The 22539-nt window shown below is 36.2% G+C and overlaps 2 protein-coding genes and 1 pseudogene across 2 annotated transcripts in view; 1 reads left to right on the plus strand and 2 right to left on the minus strand.

Annotated features, from left to right (window-relative positions):
* The window catches only part of LOC137399236 (1-phosphatidylinositol 4,5-bisphosphate phosphodiesterase beta-1-like), a 78649-nt gene extending 72233 nt beyond the window's left edge, over nucleotides 1-6416 (plus strand). The window contains exon 34 of the mRNA XM_068085252.1: nucleotides 5674-6416. Coding sequence (XP_067941353.1) covers nucleotides 5674-5834 — 161 coding nt within the window. The 3' untranslated portion in view covers nucleotides 5835-6416. The remainder of the gene's footprint in view (nucleotides 1-5673) is intronic.
* On the minus strand, nucleotides 1248-3436 carry LOC137399581 (piggyBac transposable element-derived protein 3-like; annotated as a pseudogene).
* A 1630-nt stretch (nucleotides 6417-8046) lies between the features above and the next one.
* LOC137400387 (WD repeat-containing protein 64-like) lies at nucleotides 8047-21280 on the minus strand. Its single transcript, XM_068086715.1, has 20 exons — nucleotides 21217-21280; nucleotides 20894-21027; nucleotides 20343-20564; nucleotides 20107-20247; nucleotides 18713-18936; nucleotides 18004-18144; nucleotides 17676-17809; nucleotides 16224-16351; nucleotides 15799-15883; nucleotides 15603-15691; nucleotides 14694-14874; nucleotides 14335-14522; nucleotides 13539-13706; nucleotides 13263-13399; nucleotides 12727-12843; nucleotides 9456-9631; nucleotides 9059-9236; nucleotides 8597-8809; nucleotides 8288-8477; nucleotides 8047-8151 (listed from the first exon to the last, which is right to left on the minus strand). The coding sequence occupies exons 1-20, from the start codon at nucleotides 21278-21280 to the stop codon at nucleotides 8047-8049; spliced, it is 3015 nt and encodes a 1004-aa protein (XP_067942816.1).
* Between the last annotated feature and the right edge of the window lie 1259 nt (nucleotides 21281-22539).

Here is a 22539-nt window from a genome sequence, read left to right on the forward strand (position 1 = left end):
CCTTGCCATCTGAACCCTGTTTTGCTATATGAATTCAAAAAAACGTTCAGCATCGCTCGCGCCATCTTGTCGAGTTAGTTTGAAAAAGGTTTCAACGAGGTCGGCTAAAAGTTATAGTGAAAAGGAAGCTGGAAATAAAGAGGTGATAAAATGCTAGTGATGAAAAAGTTGATTTTAAGTAAAATAGTTGAAAATACATACTAAAACTTAGCTTCAAGTGTGTGTTTAGTTAGCTAAATTCATTTAAGTTAAATTCAAAGTTTGTTATATGTCTGTCTCGCAGGTAAGAACTCCCTACGGTACGTTCTGCTGCTACTGCACATACACGTTGTACATTATAATGTTACATTTAAACCATAACTGCCAGTACAACCTTTATCGTATTTTCTAGGTAAATCAGACATGCTGATTCCGATTTTGTACTCAAAATAAATAGTGGTCCACTAACTTTCAAAGTCATGAAGGCTTTTTTAAATCGTTTCAATATCCGTCTCGAAAACAACACAATCGGCACAACAAGCTCCGCCCATAAATCTTTGACGTAGCCTAGCTTTTTAAGAACGGAAGTTAAGGATGTTTAGTCCGATTTAGAATAATAGAGATGGGTGTCTTAAAAACCAGTATTATCTAAATTCAGCCTTCAAAATAATTTCAGTCTTTTCTGAACAGTAGATTAGCTATTTAACATTACATATTTAAAAATGAGCTCAAATCTCGATAGCAACGCTTGCTTGTGACAAAATTGTGCTTTTTGAGCTCATTTTCTCGGCATTCAGTCTATTAAAAATCCTGTAACAAGCTACGACCAATTTTAAATAGTTTATCTACCTTTCATAAAAGACTGAGAAGATTTTGCATGCTGAATTTAGATAATAATGGGTTGAATTTAGATAATAATGGGTTTTAAGACACCCATCTCTATCATTCTAAATCGGACTAAACATCCCTAACTTCCATTCCTAAAAAGTTAGGCTACATTAAGTATTTATCCCTTTGAGACCCAAAAGATTTTGAGTAGATATTTTAAACTTGCAATTATGTTTCTATGACAAAATTGGACAAAATAACACATAAAACCAAGTTTTCTTTCTATGTATTTTATCGGCAGCACTACTGACAGTCCCCTGTAGAGGACACTGGAACTTGGTGACTATAAAAGTGGTCTAAAACACTTGTTATAGCTGCAACATGAAAACTAAGCATAAAGGCATAAAGCAGCAATCAACAATTTAAAATTGTAAGCAAAACTAGCAGGTACTTTTATGAAATAACATGAAGCAATATCTGCTTGCATTAATACACACAAAAAAACATTGCATTTTGTGCAGCGTATGCTAGTTTTGTTCAAGCAACCTTGTCGTCTACAACGAGGACTGTTATTTAGTTTCACAGCTTTTGGCAAATGTTTTGCTCCCTTTCCCGATTGTACGCTATTGGAAGTGGAACTATCTTTCTGGCAGTTTGTAGCTCGTCATCCGTTGTGTAATCACTATCAGCTTCTTTTGCTGCTGATGCTATTATTTGTTCTCCCATAATGAAACGATAATCAAATAACTGCATGAGTTTGTTTGAATGGTTGGATTGTCTCTGAGTGAGCCCGCAGTTATTAACTGCTAAGTCTAAAAGATGATTTATCACGCGAATGGGCCATCGTTTCGACCTTGCTGTTACTCTGTGTTAAGAAATTTCTTGGTCACAAAGATCAATACCACCCATCGATAAGTTGTACTTTTGAACAACCGCTGGTCTGGGTATAGTAATGAATTGTTTTTTTTTGCTTACACCATCTTTTACAATCTTCAACAGGATGCAATCCATGCAAAGATGCCATTAAAATGCTTTTTGTGTCGGACCATTTTACGATGCTAATTGGTTCATTCCCTCTACTCACTGTAACAAATTTCTCCATTGTACCTCTTCCTTTTGATTTCGTGACCTTGTCAGACGAGAACTGCACTGGCACATATTTAGCACTTATCGTTCCAGTAAGAGAGATACTTCGCTTGGCTAAATGCTCAATCAGCGGACTTGTTGTAAAAAACCTGTCACAGAACACATGCTTGCCTGGCCCTAAATCTTTTGTTAAACGAAGCACCGCTCGTACTCCTTGCCCTCCTGATCCATCCTTTAACTTGAATTTAGCAAATGTTCCTTCTCCTTTATATATTTCAACATCATAAACTAGTCCACTTGAACCAGCCAAAACAAAGTTTTTTAAACCTGTCGGGTTTGGTTTCCTTGGAACATACTGCCGTGCTGGACACCTGCCTGTGAATGAAATCACCTGCTCGTCAATGCTTAAGAAACTTTCTCGTGGTAATTCTGTGCAGATCTTTCTGATATGCTCCACTAATGGTGTAACTTTCCACAACCTGTCCTCTTTTTTAGCTTCTTCACTTTTGAGCACATTATCTACAACTTTCAAGTTGTTTCGTATCTTAAAAAACGATTTCTAGTCATCGCATTTGCAACAGGCACTTTGGTTTTCTTCTCCCAATAGGCTTACATCCTGAGGCACTTCATGCCAATGCATCCGATTACCAAGTTGATCCCAAAAAAATGTTTTGATCTCAGCCGGCATCACCCTCAGAGATTTACCTGAATGCTGAGTATGATAGCGATTGGTTAAATACGCCATTGACTCAAATATTTTATTAGGAAAATACTTGCTAATGGCTTCTACTAGGCTTTCACAATCATCCATCTCAGCAGTTTGGTGTAATACTTTGAACTTGCTGGCAAAGCTATCACTTTTGTGGAATGAGCATGCTTTTTTTGAAGATTTTTTGCTCGTTTTCGATAGTGGTGGCTCAACATCATCATCTGATTCCTCGGAATGATTCAGCAGGGATGTACTGCTAGGATCATAATCTACATCTGCATCACTGTCATCTGAACATAAGTCTAGGTCATGGTTGTCAAGCCGTTCTAATACATCAATGGCATCAATGTCAGTTAAATTTCCTGATGGTCTTTTCCTTGGTAATCCTAAAATGAATAAAAACAAAAATGCTTCAGGTTTAACATTAATCCTAATAGTAAAGATAATCGAAATTTATTTTATTTCAGTATTTTTAATTACAGCTGTTCACCAACATATTTAGTGGGAATGTGAAATACTTTTTAGCTAGCATAAAATAAAAACCATTAAATAAGATGAAAAAGCTGTTACAAGGAAACATTCGCCATAACTTTAAATTTATAGTTGATTTAATTCATAGGCATCAAAACCCAATGTCCCTTGTGAGGGATATTGAACAATGTTTTCAATAAAAACTACCAAAAACGTTTTTGAAAAGCCTTTTTGAGCTTATGATAGAGGAATATGTTCACAGCAACAATAACTAATCAAAACTTTTTTAACACTGGATAAACTTAATTAATTGAAGAATTTACCTGAAGTTGAAGCACATGGATCAGAACAGGAAGCAGCCATTTTGTTTTTATTGCAGTTCTCAGCTGAAGGAGGTAGCAAATATAAAATTGTGAGAGAACAACTCACAATTTGTCCCTTGAATAGGAAACCTAGTTTTTAGTTTCTATAATTGATTTATGTTGATGATACTGTATAGTTTATTACTGTCCTCTGAGGGGCACATAAGGGCTCAAAGGGCGGAGCTTGTTGTGCCGATTGTGTTGTTTTTGAGATCAATATTACACTGCTGTAAAAAGCCTTCATTTCTTTAAAAGTTTTGAGTACAAAATCGGAATCAGCGTGTCTGATTTACCAAGAAAATATGATAAAAGTTGTACGTGGCAGTTATGGTTCAATTGCAGATCATAACCACTAAGTACACCATAGTTTCCAGTACCCTAGTAACTAGAGTCACAAAGGTTAACATACTATTTTGTTACCAATTTTTAATATGTACAGTATTTTTATGTTTTGGTGATTTGTATCAGGGGATGTTTACATTATATGATACTATGGGTCTCTATACCCCTCTAAACAACATTTTTATTATACGACGCCAACACTGCAATGGATTAAAATCGTATGGCAAGGGCGCACTGTACTGACCTAATCTATTAATCCTCTTTATAAGCTAACCTAAACCAGGAACCAATATGAATAGTTCATAGAGCATATTTGATAGGTTTTTATCTCATAAAATATGAATAGGTATTCTCTTCGTTTAGTTTCAGTATTTAATAAAGAAAATAGGTTGTAAATTTAATTCAATCTTGTAGCGCTAGCAAATGGAAGTATTGTATTTCATTCCTATCTTTGATCAGCTCTATTTATATTGATCATTATCAATGGGAAACCACAAAAACACTAAAGATGTCCCAATTCTAATTTCGCCAGCCGATTCAGATACCGATTCGATATACCGATTCTTATTGAAAAATAATCCGATTCAGATACCGATTCAGATCTTTTGTGTTGTATAGATAATTGTTAATTTTATTATGCAAATATAAATTTAATGCAAAGAAAATATAAATATTGATGTATTTATTTGTTTGTATTTATGGAAAAAAGATATACATGTATATATATTCACATACTGCCATACCGTGCATCTAGTAACAAAACAGTCCATGTTTTTGAAATCTGTTACCTATTAATAATGGTAATTACTGTTAGTGGTACAACTTTCTCTGTGATAATGAAGTCTTTCTTCTACTGCTGAACGAACTGCTGCGCCTTTACAAGTTTAGTTCAAATAAATGTTTCCTGCAATTGCCGTTAGTGATTCAATTACCTCAGTGAGACGCCTTTATCTTCTATCACTATCGATGTAGCCAGTCGTACTGAAGAAGGACTCACTAGCCACAGATGATGGAAGACAGGCTAAATACCGATAAGCCACTGAGATTATTTTATGCGATACAAATGATACATCATATCGTCAAGATCAAGAGAGAGATGGATAACTTTATGCATCGACTACTCAAATTACTTTCGTAATGCTAGTAAATAGAAACATTACACCGCATCAATTGCGTCAATCGAGCATCAATGCTCATCAATTGTTCTCTTGTTTGTAATTGGCTGCACTAAATCATATCGCTGTAATTGGAAAATACCGCACTTTGTGATTACGTCCTGACTAAAGCCAAAAGATTCCTCAGCGGTGTGGATGTTGATTAGGCTATAGACATGAAATAGATTGTGTGACAGGCCCAGAATTCATTAGGTAAAAGTAAGGAACTTGCAGCTGATAATGTTTTATTAGTGTAGCAGGCTAAAAGCCTAAAATGCGGTTTTCTGCTAAATAGTTGATCTATAAAAAAGTATCTGAACTGTCCGATTTTTAAGAAAAGATCAGCCGATATCGATTTAGATACTTAACACCCATATCAGCACCGATACCGATTCCGATATTAAAATCGGGGCAACTCTAAAAAACACCATTTGCTCAATTTAAAATCCACAAGTATCAATAAAAGTTATTTCCTGATGTCAAATTCCTTAGATATTTACATCCGTGTGATAGGATCCAACTAAGATATTACAACCATAAATATTTAAGTGTCCAAAGTTTTAGATTCATTCAAGAAAAGGTCATCTAACGCTAATCCAGATACCTCCATATCGCCATCAATAGTAAGACCTGCAAATTTATATTTTCTTCGTTCAAACTAGGGTTTTAGTTGGCAAAAACACCAGCTGAAGAAAGCGTATTAAATAATTCAACACTTAAAACAGTTTGTCTGTCTATTTAGAGCAATCAAATGGTGAGCAGCTAGACAGATGTGATTCCGTAGCGTCACTCGCAGAAGAAACTGGTGACAACAGCCGAGTTGATGATAGGGAGGTCAGCAAAAATGGTAACAGCAATACAGCAAATGGTAGCAAACTCCTTATTAATAGAGGTGCGTCCTAACTTCGGGCAGAATACGTTTGGTACACACTCAGTTGTGTATGTGACAGTTATTTCTTTCAATATAGGTAGGTTATATATTTCATATATATTATTGCTGAAGCTTGCCGGTTTTTGCATTATAAACCACACGAATTGAATATTTTATGTGTAGTCGGGTCTTTTGTGTCACATTAAATGACATTACGCAGCATGGCACGCTTATTTAGAGCGTCGACATTTTCTCTTTTTTTATGTTTTATTATTAAACAACTATTTTTGTAGGTGGTTTACAAACTCATACGCAAGTTATTAGGCGTTTAAGCTTATGAAGTTAAGAATTATGGGAAGGCTGTAATTGCTACTTTGTAAATATTATACTTTTGCTGTTGGTAATTGTGTATCTTGAATAATCGTTCGCTCGGACCAGAGACCCTTGCAATACTATTTTTTATATTCAAATTGCAACATTACATACATTTCCAGTATTCAATTTTATTATGTTACTTACTATATTCATTGATAGCAAAAATTACCCTTACAAGGTATCACTGATATAGTGTCTTTAACAACTATTGCACAAATAAATTTGATTTCGTTCAAAAAAGGCAATCAAAGCTGGATTAGTTGCTTGCTAATCACATACAACTGCATTTAATTTGCATGTAAACAACAGCATTGCTGTCTTTCTTTAAATTCTTAGTATCCATCTGTATACATACAAGTGTTCAAAACTGTATGCATCTGAAAACCAATGATTCTTGGTAAAGATACTGCTCTGATGTGCACGATTGTGGCGAGTAAGAGTGCAGTAAAGAAGCCATAAAATAGTCGACCGCATCAAACGGATCTCAAATTTCCAGAAATAACCGATCACAAATTTATTCAATTATTTATTCCTGTTCAGACATTCATTGCCGCTACATTTTAAATGGCGCAATGCAAGTAAAATTCTCTCAATTTTCTATCGGTTATCAAAAGATTTTCTAAAGGTTATCGGTCAAAGAGCAAGTATGACGGCAAAAAAACTTCCTTAGACGATGAGCAGACATGCGCGTACATGCTCCTCTCTGATAGACTATTTGTGACGCCTAAAGAAAATATTTGTTTCTTAGCTGTTATGGAAGGGCCAGCAGATAGAAACTTGTTAGTCTTTGCTCACTGCTGTGCTTGAGTAAAACCTGAAGAGCCCTACAGATTATCTTAAATTGGCCAATATTGCTCCGACTGTCTTTATTCATAAATATATCAACTAGGATCCATGAGATAAGTTATTTTACTCAGTGATATCAAATATAGATTTTTTACTAGTAATGATGCAGAATTAAGAATGAATAACATATTGACCGCGTAGTTTTCAATTCCCCTTTTCATCACAAAAGTGAAGTATATGAGAAATTGTTACCACCAACGTTTGGCACAGCTCTCCATCATGTGGTCTTCTTAACGGAAAACATGAAAGAACTGAACTTTCTATTGCCTACAAGTGCTTTAGTGATGATAGAAGCTATCAACTTTCCTCCATTAAATGCCTCCATCTTCTATGACACGTCAACTCGGTTTCTGTTGCGCTATTATCTCTTTGTAACCTACAAATTCAAATAGGTGGTGTGATAAAGTTGGAGATAATAGGTTTTCTTGTCCACTTCGACCTTACTTGGCAGAGTCCAGCAAGTGACAACTCTAGCAAAGTTGCTTACTCATGTCAGGCATAATTATGCAGTGCTCGCCGTGAGCTGAAAACTGTTGTCTGGTTCAACTCATTCAAGTACATTAGTCCTAACCCTCTTAGCATCGGGCAGTGTCAATACTTTAGAGACTTCATTCTTTGTCTTTAACAAGAATAAAGCCTGGTTCTCATTTCGGCTGCGAGACTTCGGCGATAATCTCGCGCAACAAAACACTTGGAGTGCTAGGCTCGATGGCTAATGTTCACATAAAGCTGCATCGCTAATAATCGCATAAAATGGCCATTCACCATGCCGTTTTGAAAGCGCCGACCTTCACCTGTACATTGCATTTCGGGATGGTTTTGTCCGAGGCTCCTAGCGAAAGTTGAGCAGCGTTTAACTTTTGCGTGGACCGCCGGCAACTACCGCCAGTACTCGACGCTTAGGTTCTCATTTCTCTGCAGATAGCCCGGCGATCCTGCCACCGGTGTTTGCGGCATATATGGGAACCAGGCCTTACTCTATGTACTCGTTGAATATAAGTTACAGTGTACTTGTAATAGAGTTCAGACCTTGCTTGTAATGCTGGGAAGCCGTCGAGAATGAGGTGAGATGTTAGGAACATTTCTAAGTGATGACTCTGGGTAGGAAATGCTTCCTGGTGTAGATACCTGGAAAATAGCATATATCAGATAGCTCCGCTTTTTAGTTGAACTCTTTAATATTTCCTGATTGTAACTTAACTGTTCAGCCAGTCTATGTGTTTCATGGACATCATTCATTGGTTAACCAATTGAGCCTACTGACCCTATACACTGGCAGTGTCTTAAAAACGAAGCCAGAAGGAGTGGAGTTGCTGAGGGTGGTCACTTTTGTAACAGCTTCAAGGTGATCGTTGTACTGCTTAGGCTTTGCTAGTGAATGGAAGAATTTTGTGCCACTGAATGGGCTCTGAACACCTGTTAGGCTTGGTGTCTTTTGATGGTTACTGCTGGAGCTGGAAACAGTACAAGGTTCAATTTAAAAAAATGATTTCCAGATTTCTCAAGAATACCTGTTTGAAGCTCACAGCTATAATTAATAACTTCAAAGATTCAACCAATATTCATTGCTTACCTGGATGGGTTGAAAACTAAAGGTATATTCATATTTTCTGTCTGATGCATGCGCTTTTTGGGCATCTTGCTCACACTGTATAGGGGTTTCTCCTTAATGTCACAAGGCAGGCCTGCTTCTTGTAAAGACAAACTGTCAGCCGCTTTGGGAAGTTTTATTGGAATAATTTGCCCTAAGTAACCCATATACCTGCATGGGCTGTCGTACCAGATTCTAAAATTTATGAACTTAGCTAATTACAACTCAAACTTTTGTATAGCTGCTGCCATTTTTTTTTAAAAGACAGTTATCCAGTTACTCATCACTCACCATGACTTTGCAATTCAATTACTCATCCTAAAAACAGGTTGGTTGGATGTGCTGCATTGTTAGAGAGTTTCATATGGATAAAACCAGCAGGCAAGCTAAGATCATGAATGTCCAATAGAGGCCATACAAATATTGCAGCTGATCTTTGCTCACCTAACTGAGCCATCCGTACCAGAGGTGTAAATAATCATATTCTGCTTGTGTGGTCTCACTGCAACAGATGTCAATCGAGCATGGTGAGCTTTCCATGACACCACCTGCTGAATCGAATCACTTCTTCCATGTACCAAGTCTTTCATCTCCCATACTGTTACGTATCCTAATGCATCACCTGCAATTTCATAATAAACTATCTCATCTAGTGTTTCCAATAGTTAATGGATGAATTTAGAAACCTTTTTGTTTAAATTATTATCGGTAATAAACTCTATCTTTTAATTTTGTAGTAGAATGCAAAGAGTTTAAGAAGGATTTTACATTTGGAGTTTTTATCTAAGACCTATAGATATTAGGAGACCTTAGAGATTAGCCCAAGAAGCATTACATCAACCTGTGACAAGCCTGTTGTCCGTAGCATTTGTTGTATAGCATGTAACTTCAACTCCAGTTCTTCTTGTCATGGCTACTGCCTCTTCAACCAGCATGCCTTCTCGATTCCATAGTCGAATTCCTGAGTCTTCATGAACACTTATCACCAACTGTGTAAAACCTACCAAATCAAGGTACCTGGTTGTGATATATCGTATTCATGGATTATAGTAACCGATTGATTTTTCACAAAGAGTTGATAATCATAACGACTTCTGCTACCTGGCCTGTGGTCTTCACTCAGATGGGCCGAAGGCGGCAGGGTCTGGTCCGCTTGGCTTGCATCCAAAGGTGCCTCGGCAATTCTACAACACAAAGTTTTTATTGATTGAAATGGCAGCCATTCAGCTATTTAGCACGTTTTACACTGCACGCTCAACAAAACACCTCAAACTTGTAACATAAAGTTGTGATGGCTGTAAATTAACTTGTGGCAGTATAAAAACAAAGATATAATACAACTAATTAAATAAATTCCACAGTGATGTAAATGTATGTATTCTTTTTGAATGAGAGTATTACACAACTCTGTGCAATTAATTCATGGTAAACAACTAAGTAGTCGACAGAACAGACAGTTTTGACTAAATGTGTATGATGCCTGTTTCAATAGCTATTGCTATAATGGTGCGTTTACACTGGCCGATTTTGTCACCGATTTTGTCGTGCACAGACAAATTTGATGAGTCGGTGTCGGTAGGTGTGAACAGAAAAATCGGTGTCGGCACCGATCTGAAAGTCGGTGTCGGAGCTACCCAGCAGTGCCCGGTTGCACCGACAAATCGGACGCTCATCAGCCAATCAGAAGCTAGGAGCCTCTGGTTAAATGAGCCTAGGCTTTAATGACAGTGCTAAGTTTATGAAACGAAAGGGCTAGGTTTAATGAGAGGCTAGAAGACTGTCATTAAAGTTTCCCTCGTTCTCTTTTTAATAGTGAACCAGCATGGCTAGCAACGATGTGAACGCGAGAGTACCAAAAAATCAAGTTTTTTTCTTTAATTTAAATTAATTAAAAGTGAATAGCCAGTTGTACGACTACTACTAGTTCTACTACTAGTACTACTGTAAATACAACTGTAAAGAAATTTGCCGGCCCTTACTTGGCACGATTTAGATTATGTCATACAGAAATAAATTGCGTGTGATTTCATTCAATGTTTTATTAGCGAAGGAAATTCACTAGCTGAGGAGCGTACGGCCATTTGCTCTGTCTACTAAGTGAGCGTTGCTCCCTTATATACAATAAAATTGCCCGTTCCGGCTAACGGGACCGAGTGAGAACACCGGCTAGCAATGTTTAAATGGCCAATAATTAGGCCCGCTAGTGCGTTGATATGACAACATAAACGACGAAAATTGATAGCATAACGAGTAACAAGGCCAACAATAAAAAGGCAATAAAGAGGGAATAAAAAGGACAACTCATATAATAAAATATTTACAGACATATAAAATATATACAAACAAATAATTACAAGAAGTTTAAAGTGTTGGCCCGGCGTCCATCACACTACTACTACCACAAATATACATTCACCATTCAATCTTCTTCATTATTCATTTTATTTATTGTAATTACTCGGACGAAAGAACTGTACGTACAGTTATTTGCTCGGATTTTCATTGCCTCATCATTCATTCATTGCTTGGCATTCAGTAGTTGCTTCTAGCAGTAGTAGTAGGAGCAGTAGTAGTAGTGTAGTACTAGTATATACAGTAATGCTTCAACTTACGAGTGCTCCAACGTACGAGAAACTTAAGATACGAGCCAGCTTTCTAGCAAGTTTTAGCACTAACATACGAGCCATGTTTGAGATACGAGCACTTGAGTGAGTTGCCAAGTATGCCGGAGGTGTTTTATTAGAACAGCATCACTCTGTATTTTTCAACTGCTCAGGTTATATTGTTGTACCGTGTTTTTGGTGCACGATTTTCTGTGCAGAATTATGTAAAAGTACATTATGTGCAAAAGTACTCTGCGTAGACCGAAAGTTTGCCAGTAAAATGAAAGATAATACAAAGAAAAAGCAAATGATAACAGTCGATATTAAACGGAAAAGTATTGAAAAATATGCGAAATGTGTATGCGTGATTCAGATAGCTCGGCAATATGACAGAAATACATTCATAATTATCAAACAGAAGGATTATATTCAGGGCATTTAGTTCGCAAAAGGACTAACCAGTTTCTAAACGGTGCAGCGATCTTCACGACCGCTGATGGCATTGGACAAACAATTGGCCGGTGACAGCGTAACTGAAACGATGCTATGTGAAAAGGCCGGCGCTATCTATCCAAACTGTTTAATAGACATTCGGACAAGTTGGCTAGTGGTCGTGTGTTAACCATTTGTGACGACACCTGTGTTCGTCCTAATCGCAACATGTTGCAAGGGCGACAAAGGCAAACGTCCTTAGATAGGTTTATCTTAAAACGGCCGGCTAGTCGTGAAAGCGAAAAAAAGGAAAGATTTCTCGCTAACCAGTGAGAAATTTCAAACTATGAACGCCGAAGAAATTTTAATTACGTTTAGTTGAAAATGAAAGTTTGCTTTTAGGTTTGCTTCTAAGTTTGTCTGTTAACATTTTGATAAAATCTAAATTTATCAAAGTCAACTGTTGTAACGAAGGATAACTTATATCTCCCTCCCTGGCAAATGCGAGTGTTAACTGCTATTGTACATGTATGTATTTAATTTTACATTTTAATTAATCACATTTCCTTGCATTATTTTTTATTTGTTGCTTTTTGAAAGCATGTAGTACGTAAGGACAATAGCCAACATGTTCTTTCTGTTACAACATCTTGTTTTGAGTGTTTTATTTGCCTTTTTTTAGAGTATGGAAACCAATCAATATATATTTAATTGTTCTATATATAAATTAATTGCACCAACATGCGAGTAAATTGACATGCGAGCTCAGTCTTGGAACGCATTAAGCTCGTAAGTTGAAGTATGACTGTAATTTTCTACATCAAGCGCGTTGATTTTTATGTGTACTCGTCTTCGCGAGGTCGGGTGAAGGTCAGAACGGCGAAACGCTGTGATTGGCTGTTGGTACCGACAAAAATCGTTTGATCGTTGCAATGTAAAGTGGGAGTCGGTGTCGACACCCATACGTGAAATGTCGGAGGTACCTGTCTGAGTCGGGGTATTGGCACCTAATCGGAGTCGGTGTCGGCCAGTGTAAACGCACCATAATAGTAGCTCCTCTATTTGAGTTTAATTCACCTCACTGATTTAGTGGCTTTCTTTCGATTGATAGTCCCTACCATGTTGACAGATTTGCTATCATTTGAATTGAGTATATCCGAGTGTCTGCCATGACTAGCAGCAGCCAGGTTGAATCTAAAAATAGCGCCTTCATGTTAGCAATTAATTATTCGTAGTAAGAATCATTCGCTGACAGAGTTCATTGATACTAAGCGATGATCAACTACCAGTCTTAGACAAATTAACTTCTAGTTCTCTGCCAAAAATTCTGATCTAGTGATTATATTAACACTAGCAGAGAGCTGTTTAATTTTAAACAATAGCAATTAAACTCTTTTCAGTTTTAAAACATTTCAAAGCTCATATTATCATTGTTACTTGGTCATGTACGATTTATCTACAACTTTGATGAACAACTCACAACAAGCAATAAGCTTATACTAATGGTAAAATATATGTCATAATTAAGCGATTAAGCCTTAAGACAGTGGCTTGTCAAAATAAAGCTTGCGAGGATCACATAACCGAGTTCTCTGTTGCTGGTAAATACTTGCATGTCTGTGATGCTACAGCTTTCTGTATTCCAGACTATGATATTGCCACTCTGTGTACCAACAAGAAGTGCATAGGTGAAGCCATCCGTCTCAGGTAGGAGACCAGTGCATGTGATCTTTTCTCTTTCTAGAATTTTCTGCAACAGTTTTCGCTATATTTATCTTTTTGAACAGCGTCGCTCAAAAGAAGTTTGGTGGCCGCTATTCTCTCTCTTTTGGAGGGCAACGATGCAATAACAGTCATACTACTACTAAATAAAATTATCTTTTACCGACCTCTGAATGACCTTTGTGTCCTGTAGTAAGTGTCATTCCAATAGGAGGCAACTTTTCATGAGTGGTAAGACAGGATACAAGAGTAGAGGAACGAGTTAGTGAGCTCATCTTCATGAAGGAATCATTAAACATGCTCAGCAACTGCAAGTCTGACTCACTGTCACTATCCTGAAACAGGCTTTAGTGAGTTAGTTTGGTTTAATGGTGAGATAGGACCAACCAGCTTTGAATTTAGGGGTAACAAATATACCCAAGACACAAAATTGGGACAAAGATGGCAACGTTAGCTATATGATAGACGATAGAAGAGTTAGAGAAATAAGAGTGATGAAGGCAATTGATTCAGGAATTTAATGTAGGAAAAAACCGAGATGATTACTAAAAGAAAGTTAGATTATTGATAGTATTTAAGGGGTAGTATATGTATCTCCAGCAGAAAACCATTCAAAGAAGAAATTAGACCAGAGGATGTATATAAGGCGTATAGTCAAATAAACTACATTCTTCACTCCTAGTAGTTTTCCTGCGCTTGATGAATTACATGATGCCCTATTAGAACACTCAACCTCTTAGAAATGTATAAAGCTCATTAATTGTATTCTGGTTAACTAGATTTAGAGCTTTTCATTGCTTTCTATGCAAGTCAGCAAAAAATTGGTGGCGGCATGAGTCTGCAACTTTTTTGTCTTTTCTTGGTTCTTCAAGGATTTTTCGACAGACAGTGAGGTCATTTTGAAGCGTGTGTAGTAAAAGAATCTTTGAAAGATCTAAATATATTTGTAATGGAAAGCTTTACCCGATAGAGCCTTAATTCATTGTTCCACCCAGCTGCTATAAGCAGCCTCTGCTTTTCTATACCCGATGTAAGAAACTTCAAGCAAAGTACGCCTTGGGCAGGTACTGATTCCTCATCTTTATACAAAACCCTCTCTTCACTGTGCTTGACCTCCTGTCCAGCACCAAGATCCCAAACATTTATTGAGCCTGCAATAGTACGACTGGCTGTAAGGATAATACTAGAACTCGTTACATATATATACATGCAGGGATTGCAGTTTGAACACCAAGTTCTGATACCCTGTCTGAAAAAGATTAGTGCATTTTGGTTCAAATAATAACTGTCACACTAATAATAGCATTTATAAGGAAACTTACCATCAGTAGCACCTGTAGCAAGCCTGTACCCACAAAGGCTGATGGACATGCAGGTTACTTCTCCACTACCATCATTGGGTAATAACTGATAAAGAATATTGCGGCTTTCTTCGTCCCAGACTTTTATTATTGGTTCAGTGCACAAACTTATGAACTGTTTTAGAACCCCATTATATAACAACTAAAACATTATCATGGTAATTATTAGCTAAACTGAGCTTACTTAGAAAGTGTTATCGGTGTTGCAAAAAGTCATCAAAATTCGTCATCACATTTACATGTAGATAGTTTTAGCAGAAAAGAACTTGAGATTTCTACCATTTTTTATTAGCTTTATGTGAAATATAGCATAATTGATAGCAAATCCGATCAGCATTCCTATTCAAGTCAAAGCTGTTTGAAAGGATGTTCTATGATTGCCATCATAATTTTGTGCTCACTTTCCACAGAAAGTAATTCAAAAAATGTTCACCTATCGGTTAATTATTAGAATATATGAGACCATCTAATTCACACAAGTCTGAAAATTTTCTTTTTGTTTAAACAGGAAGCTAAAGGTCTTATGAGATTATTAAAAGGAGGTCAAAGGTATTGTTTTATTTAAGCAGTTTTAATTATGAGTTATTGTTATTACTTACATGTGTTGTGTTTCACTTAGTAGAAAGTCGATTGATTTTGGGCACAAAAGCAGATAAGGAAGACCATCAACTCAAATTCTTTGAACTTGACTCATACACGCTGTTTAGCCAATCTTGACAGGCTACTCATTTTAACACTCAGACAGACCATGATTACGTTAAAATTTAATATGTTTTATATGCAACTGCTCAGTTATTGAAAAAAAGCATTTCTTGTAGGATAAAAGATTTATGTTTATTCTTTTGAAGTCATCTGTGCAATCTCACTTACCTGCACAATTGATCTGACATGCGTTTGTGGTACTACCAGAGAGTTCATCACATTTCTTGACAGTGACCATGCATCTATTACTCCGCTGCCTATAAAGATATACAGGAGAGTTATATCAACAGCTCACAGTGAATTTCTAAAATTACTAGTTCAGAGTTAAAGCAATTCGCTAGCAAATAGTAACGATGATACAAACCAGTAAGGAGCCGCTGGTATCGCTGATCAAAAAGCATCACTTGGATTCTCCTTTCACCCGCTCTATCATCATTGTCAGTGAAGATCTATGACAAAGAAACACTATTGAATAAAACCAATCAACCACATTCTTTCTTCTTCCAAACTACTGTGGAAGAAATAGTGTAAAGACAGTGAAACATGGGCATAAAATTTTGTGACTGTTTTGCAATAGAAAATCACAGAAAGCAAGAAGTCAGATGTCATTGCATTAGAAAGCTAGAATGCGACGTTCATGGTGTGAGTGCTAAAAAAAATCTTTTATAAGTTTAGTACAAAAAAAACCGAAAAGTCATTTCAAACTCAACTAGTTGAAACCTACTGGCTGGAAAACCTGTCGATAATTTTGAATTACTTGCTGAGTCATTAAACCAATGCATGACTTACCTGCAAACAAGTCATAGAGGTAATGCACCAGACTCTAAAAACCCTTGCTGATGAAAGACTGATGATATGCTGGTCTTTTTCATTGAACTGAATAGCAACAACAGTAAACAAGTGACCAATTAGCCTACCTGCAAATAAAGTGGTTAAGATAATAATGCATTTATTAAAACTGGCCAAAATATGGCATGTATGCTAACCAAAGTTTTGTAATGGTCATCCAGTGAAAAAACATGTTGCAAATGTTTAAGCAATTTGGTTTTATGAAGGCATATGTGATACGATGTAATTCAAAGCGTGATTGTGTTTTAGAACAAAAATTATACAGCACATGTGTAAGCAATCATTTATATCTTTTTAAAAAATATATCTCGGTTTAAGAGAAAGAATGAAGACAAATGAGAGAAAAGAAGAGGAAAAAGATAAAGACAGCGAGTTGGGGGAAAGAAAGGGAAAAGGAAAAAGTAAGGACAAAAAAGGAGAGATAAGGAGAAAATACGAAAAAGGGCGTTAAGACAGAAAATGAGAGAAAACAAAATATGAATAAAAAAACGAAGAGAAAAAGAATAGAAAGTGCAAAAGAGCAAAAAGAGAAAGAAAAGGATAGAGAAAAAGAGAGAGACGCAAGCAGAGAAGAAGTAAACAAGGGAGCAAGAAAAGGGGAGAAGGAAGAATATAAAAAAGAGAGAGAGAGAAAGGGAGAGAGTGAGATGAAGGAGAAAAAGAGGTAGAACAAAAAAAAGACAGAGAGAGAAAGAGAAAGCAAATAAGTGAGGCTGAGATTGAGAGTAAGACAGAAGAAAAGAAAAAAATGAGATAATAGATAAAACAGATAGAGAATTTTCAAGAAAATATAGGAGAATTGAAATTAATTGCACAATAAAAAGGGAATGTGTTGGAGGGCAGCAGAACACTGGCACCGAGTATTTCGGCTAAAAGGTTAAGAACTAGTTGCGTATGCGGTCAGCCGAGAGATTGGAAACTAGCCAGTTGACTGAGTACAATCGGCGCGGCTATTGCCAGCTCAGCTAACAGGATTAAAGGCAGCACGGGTGAGATCATCTCGGCTATGAAAGACAAAGTCGGTTGAATCACTAAGGCTATGCTCGGCTAAAACCACACAATTTTTAGCTTATAGCTGAGGTCGGAAGAGGCATTGTTTAAAACATATGTAAGGAGAAAAACGAACTCAACAAACCAGAGCACCTTGAAGTTTTACCCCATGCAGTTACATGTAGGTTTATCGCATATTTAACTGTATCATTATATATTTACTGATAAATATATACATTCATTGCCTTGCACTCGAGGGGTTTGTCTCTTTGTAAAGCGAGTAGTGGAACTCGGTTAGTTTTTACAGTGATAACAATAGATGAAAAGCAAAAAGAAAGGATTGTGAAAAAATACAAAGAAAAATGAGAAAAAGAATCGAAAAATAGATTCAGTCATACTAACCAGTTGGTTTTGCCAATATTGAGGGATGCCAAAGTCTGACTATTTTGTCGGTACCAGCCGAAGCAACAATGTTGGCTTGAGTTGAGTAGGCAAATGCGTTGACACCTCTAAACACGGCTGCAGCTCTCAACTTCCTAAACAAATTTGATTATATGCTTCAATAAGTCAGAACCATACATATTACTTGTTTTTTTGCTAAAGAAAATAATATAAAAATCTTGAGTTTGAGTAGCTCCCATTTGATTTAAACAAAATCTTAATACATCTTTTAAAACAAACTTTAAAAGTTTGAGATCTTCAAAGAGCAGAAAACGTTCTATCTACTCACCGAGCACTGTGCAATGTGTTGAGCTCATCAATGACTAAGGACTGAATATCTGTTGGTGAGCAGGAGATGAAGTTTTGTAACTCTTCTACCCACTTCAGCATCAGCGCCCATCCTTTGTGTACCTGCCTTCTTCTAACTGGCCTTCATATAAAAGGATTTAAATAAATATTGTCACAACACTGAGATAATTTTTCAGCAGATTTATTTACTCATGATAGATGTAACAACGGCTAAAAACTTGAGATACAGAGTTTGTAGCTCATTGAACTATATTCACAACCATATTCCGTGTATAACTATCCTTAACATATCATATAATAATGTACAGCGCATAATGGACTGTTTAAAAATATTCAAATGCTCATTTTTAGAATTAAATAAAAATCTATAGTTTGATTACTGTCCTAAGACAAAGAAATGATATTTATAGGTATATTTGGTTTTGTAGCAATGGTTCCCAGAAAAAAAACATTCCAAATGGTTCACTGGAAATTGCTGACAAAGAACACTGGAATGTGTCACAAAAAATAATTTCATTTATTTACTATATCACATCAAAAAAAACTGCAAGAACATTGCATGTGGGCAGTGTTTCTATCGTAGTTCAATTAGTTTACATTGTGCAGAGATCTGATAAAACATTTAAATAATCTAACAATGGAGGTCACCTCACACTTCCACATAGCTTTATTTACTTTAACTCACTCACGTGGCCAGATTTTTTTGGCTTAATATGAACGTGGTCCTGCTTCCGTCTGGCGATTTTTTAATGTTTGTTGCGTGTTTGCTCACAAGATCTGCAGCGGACAGACAGACTGTCAATATGAATCCTTTGTCATCTCCTAGCAAAATCATCTCATTTAAAGGATCAGCAGTGGGCACAATGGCCATGGAAGTGAATGCATTTTGAAATGATCCAATCGTATAGAACTCCTGAAAACCATAAAACGTAAGCTCATAGTTGTTATATGTAGATGTTTTTTGACTAGTTTAGTACTGCAGGGCTTTCTTTACAAAAGCTTTAAAAGTGCAATGTCTGAATATAGCAAAAGCAAAAAAAGATTTCCAAACAAGAATGAATGAAACAGCTGCCACTTTTGCCACTGTCGTCAATACAATGTACATGTACAACAGAGTTGAGGACCACGTAGACTGAGAATGGGGCTCACGGTTGCTAAATACTTTCGTAAAGGCACGCAAAGCAGCTAGTAGGTAATAAATAGGTGATAAATATATGGTTGATTGAAAAAGTGAGACATGCCTTCAAACAGATGGAGCCATTATTGCATCGGACTAGAGTAACCTGAATCTTCATGTCTGAAGAAATGGCATAGTGATAGCTGATAGTCATTAGTTAATGAAAATGCTGAGGTAAGACTGGATCTATTATAGATCCATTATAATAGCAGTCATTAGCAAGGCAAACTCTCTACTAAATATTTTGTCAAAAAAAAGATTGATGCTACCTGATTTTAAAGAAACAATTAGTCAGGTGGTTTTTGGAAAAACTACAAGAAATGAAAAGCCTCAGCCTTGAACATCTCAAGATGAAGTCGAATCGAGAAAAAAGCTTTTAATAATTCAATAAGAGACATTTGTTCAATAACTTAGGAGGGGAAATATTTACTGTAAAAGCAAGAATTTAGAAGGAACGATCTTCAGTATAGTGTCAGAAAACTAATCTGGTAAAAGAGGCAAAGCTGATTCAAGATATAGGAAAATGGGAGGAAGCTATTGGAATAAAAAGACATCTTGAGGTCTTTAAAAAGTTGTAAAAAATACTTAATAACCTAAAAAAGATGTTGTTTGAATGCAAGACTGAAATGCAGAGATCTTGCTAAAGAACAGAATGATTCTTTGCTCAGTTAACAAGACTGGTTTATAGCAGTAGATGCTCATAAGTAGTGAGTCTGGTTCTATACTATTGACATATTTTACGGGATGTAAATTTAATGTACATGTAATTGACTGCTAAGAAACTGGCTATTCTATTCTTTTGTGCCACTCAAACCATCCATTGTTTATCTCTATGGTTTGTAAGTAGGTTAAGCCAATTCTTGCAATTCATACTTTCAATCAAACCATCGCTGCCTGTAACCATACCATATTCTTAGGTTGTGACTTTGGATCCCAAATTACGAGCCACCTCTCTGTGCAGCAGACAAACTTTTTTAAGTTGACAAGGTATGTACAGTCAATGAGCCATGAGGTAACTGGTAAGTCTGTACAATAGATGTTCTTTAACTGCAAATAAAAAATGAGCAATCGGTTAGCTAACTTCAATGTTTCAAGTTATGTCATTTTGAGATAAGATATGAGCTATCTAACTAGAAACTCACTTTCATGTCCCACTGGGTTACGATGCCTTTTTTGGATGTAGCGATGTAAGTATCCAGTTGCTTGCAGTAGTTAATTGAACGGGTGCTATCAAGGCGCCTTTTCTCCATTGAAATTGCTCCAGCTCTTGTTCTGAAGTTAGTAGCAAACACTTCTGCTTCCGCCCTTGAAGAAGTTAAAGTATCCTCATCGGCTGCCATACCAGAGTCTTTATAACCAAACAACTATAAGAACAGAGTTGTATAACCAAATATAAATAATGTTAAAAGTAACAGACTTATATATTTCTAAATTATTATTGTAATTGAAAGGCTTACCTAAAGGTTTTCATGAATAATAAACTTTTTTCTATATTTTAAGATGTTGTTCACATCGGGCAGAAAAAAAAAACATCAAGAAAATATTTGCAACCTTTTGCTCTCAGGTTCCGGTAAGGAGCATTGATGAATAGTCCAAACATACAAAATCCTTTATGATGCTCATTTGTCAAAGAACATATCCTAGTGTTGAAAATGAGCATGAACGCAGTTCTAGTGTTTATGATCACCCTTACCTCACACCAATCAATGCATGCGTCTGGGTTGTTGGATATTTTTCTAAAGAGGGCTTTCATATCTCTCTCATGTATGTTTCCTCTTCCAAAAAGATCCGTTAGCATTGTGCAGAATTGATCAAACTTCAAGGTATCTGTCACAAAGATAATTTTATCACACAGGCTTTTTTAAGTTATGTGCATATTTTTGTAACTTTTTTGCCTAGCAGACAGATAGTTGTGTCGCATTATTTTAAACACCTGCATGCACAGAAGATAACACCTATCAATACAATAGCTGCAGGTTACTAAGTTGTATATTGAGTGACCAATAATAGATTTACCTGCCATTATTTGTCGACGCTCTTCCGGACTAGCCTCTATTTCAGCTAGAGTGATATTCTTCATTAAGTGGTAAAAGCTGTTGATCTTATGTTGAAAATTGTGTTCATTAAATGGTTTGGACGACTTTCTAGACAGATCAGGTTCCATTTCGATCAGATTTTCCTTTTAATGAAGCGGATAGAACCTATTAATGCGTGTGAAGGTAAATAAAAGGCTAAAATTGTGCCAAACATACATTTAGTTCAAGAGCTAGCCATAATATTTATCTATTTATATAAATAAAACAATAGAACAATACGCTTAGAGTACCAACAGCTTATTTGAAAAAGAAACTAACAGTTGTTTAAAGTTGACAATATATATTTTGTACAAATGAGCTGCGCCACCTACTGCTAGAATCTTAATTAAACGCAAACTAAAGTTATTTAAGAAGTGCTCCTTTGCTGTTTATAACATAGAAGCATAAGCCTAACACAGTTGATAGTGTCCTCCTCCTAAGCTAAAGATCATAGCATGGTGCTGCCACTATTTGTTTAAAGCACATGTGAAGAATCTTAGTTTGTGTCTGATTAAATCCAATATTTATATTTGTGTTTTAAATGTCAAAGCTATAGAAGAAATTTTCAGTTTGTTATCAAAACTTTCAGCGGAACTGCCATATCAGAGAATGTAAATATCTCATCTGGAGTATAAAGACTTATCACGATATGTAAATATTAAGTCATTTAGAGGTTGCTAATTTAGAACACGTGAGTGCAATGTGTTTCAAAGTAAAAGGCTTTTTCATCAATCAAGTTATAATTGCACTGTTGGTTTATTAAGATAAGTTTCTGAATAACAAATAAGATGTTTAAATTTCAAGTCTGACTATTTGGTCGAACTGATTGTAACAGGGGAATATTTTTAGACAAGATCATCAATACAGTATTGCGCATAATTGAAGTCTGTATTCAATAGGAAAGTGCTGAGCTTTCATAAAAGCAAGTGAAATAATAGAAAAAAAGTGTTGATAACAGGCCATCTATTTATGTAAAATTAAAAAATTTAACAGGAAATTTGGTGCGCCAGACACCCTCTTAATCAACGGCTGCCTTTAACAAATAACTACTATCTAGTTCATCCAAATGTCATAGGAAGTCATGACTAACAAATACTTTATCCCCTGTGAGGAAAAGTGCCTAATTGTATTTAATAACTGGCTAGTAGGTTCATTGCCCCTCCTTTAGAATATGTGTTGACACTATGATCACATCTCCACATGGAGTTGAGATCCTGAATTATGCCATGAGACATTTTAATAAAAGCACTTGACTTGAGTCGTG

The sequence above is a fragment of the Watersipora subatra genome, chromosome 7, assembly GCF_963576615.1.
Source record: "Watersipora subatra chromosome 7, tzWatSuba1.1, whole genome shotgun sequence".
Taxonomy (NCBI): Eukaryota; Metazoa; Bryozoa; class Gymnolaemata; order Cheilostomatida; family Watersiporidae; genus Watersipora; species Watersipora subatra.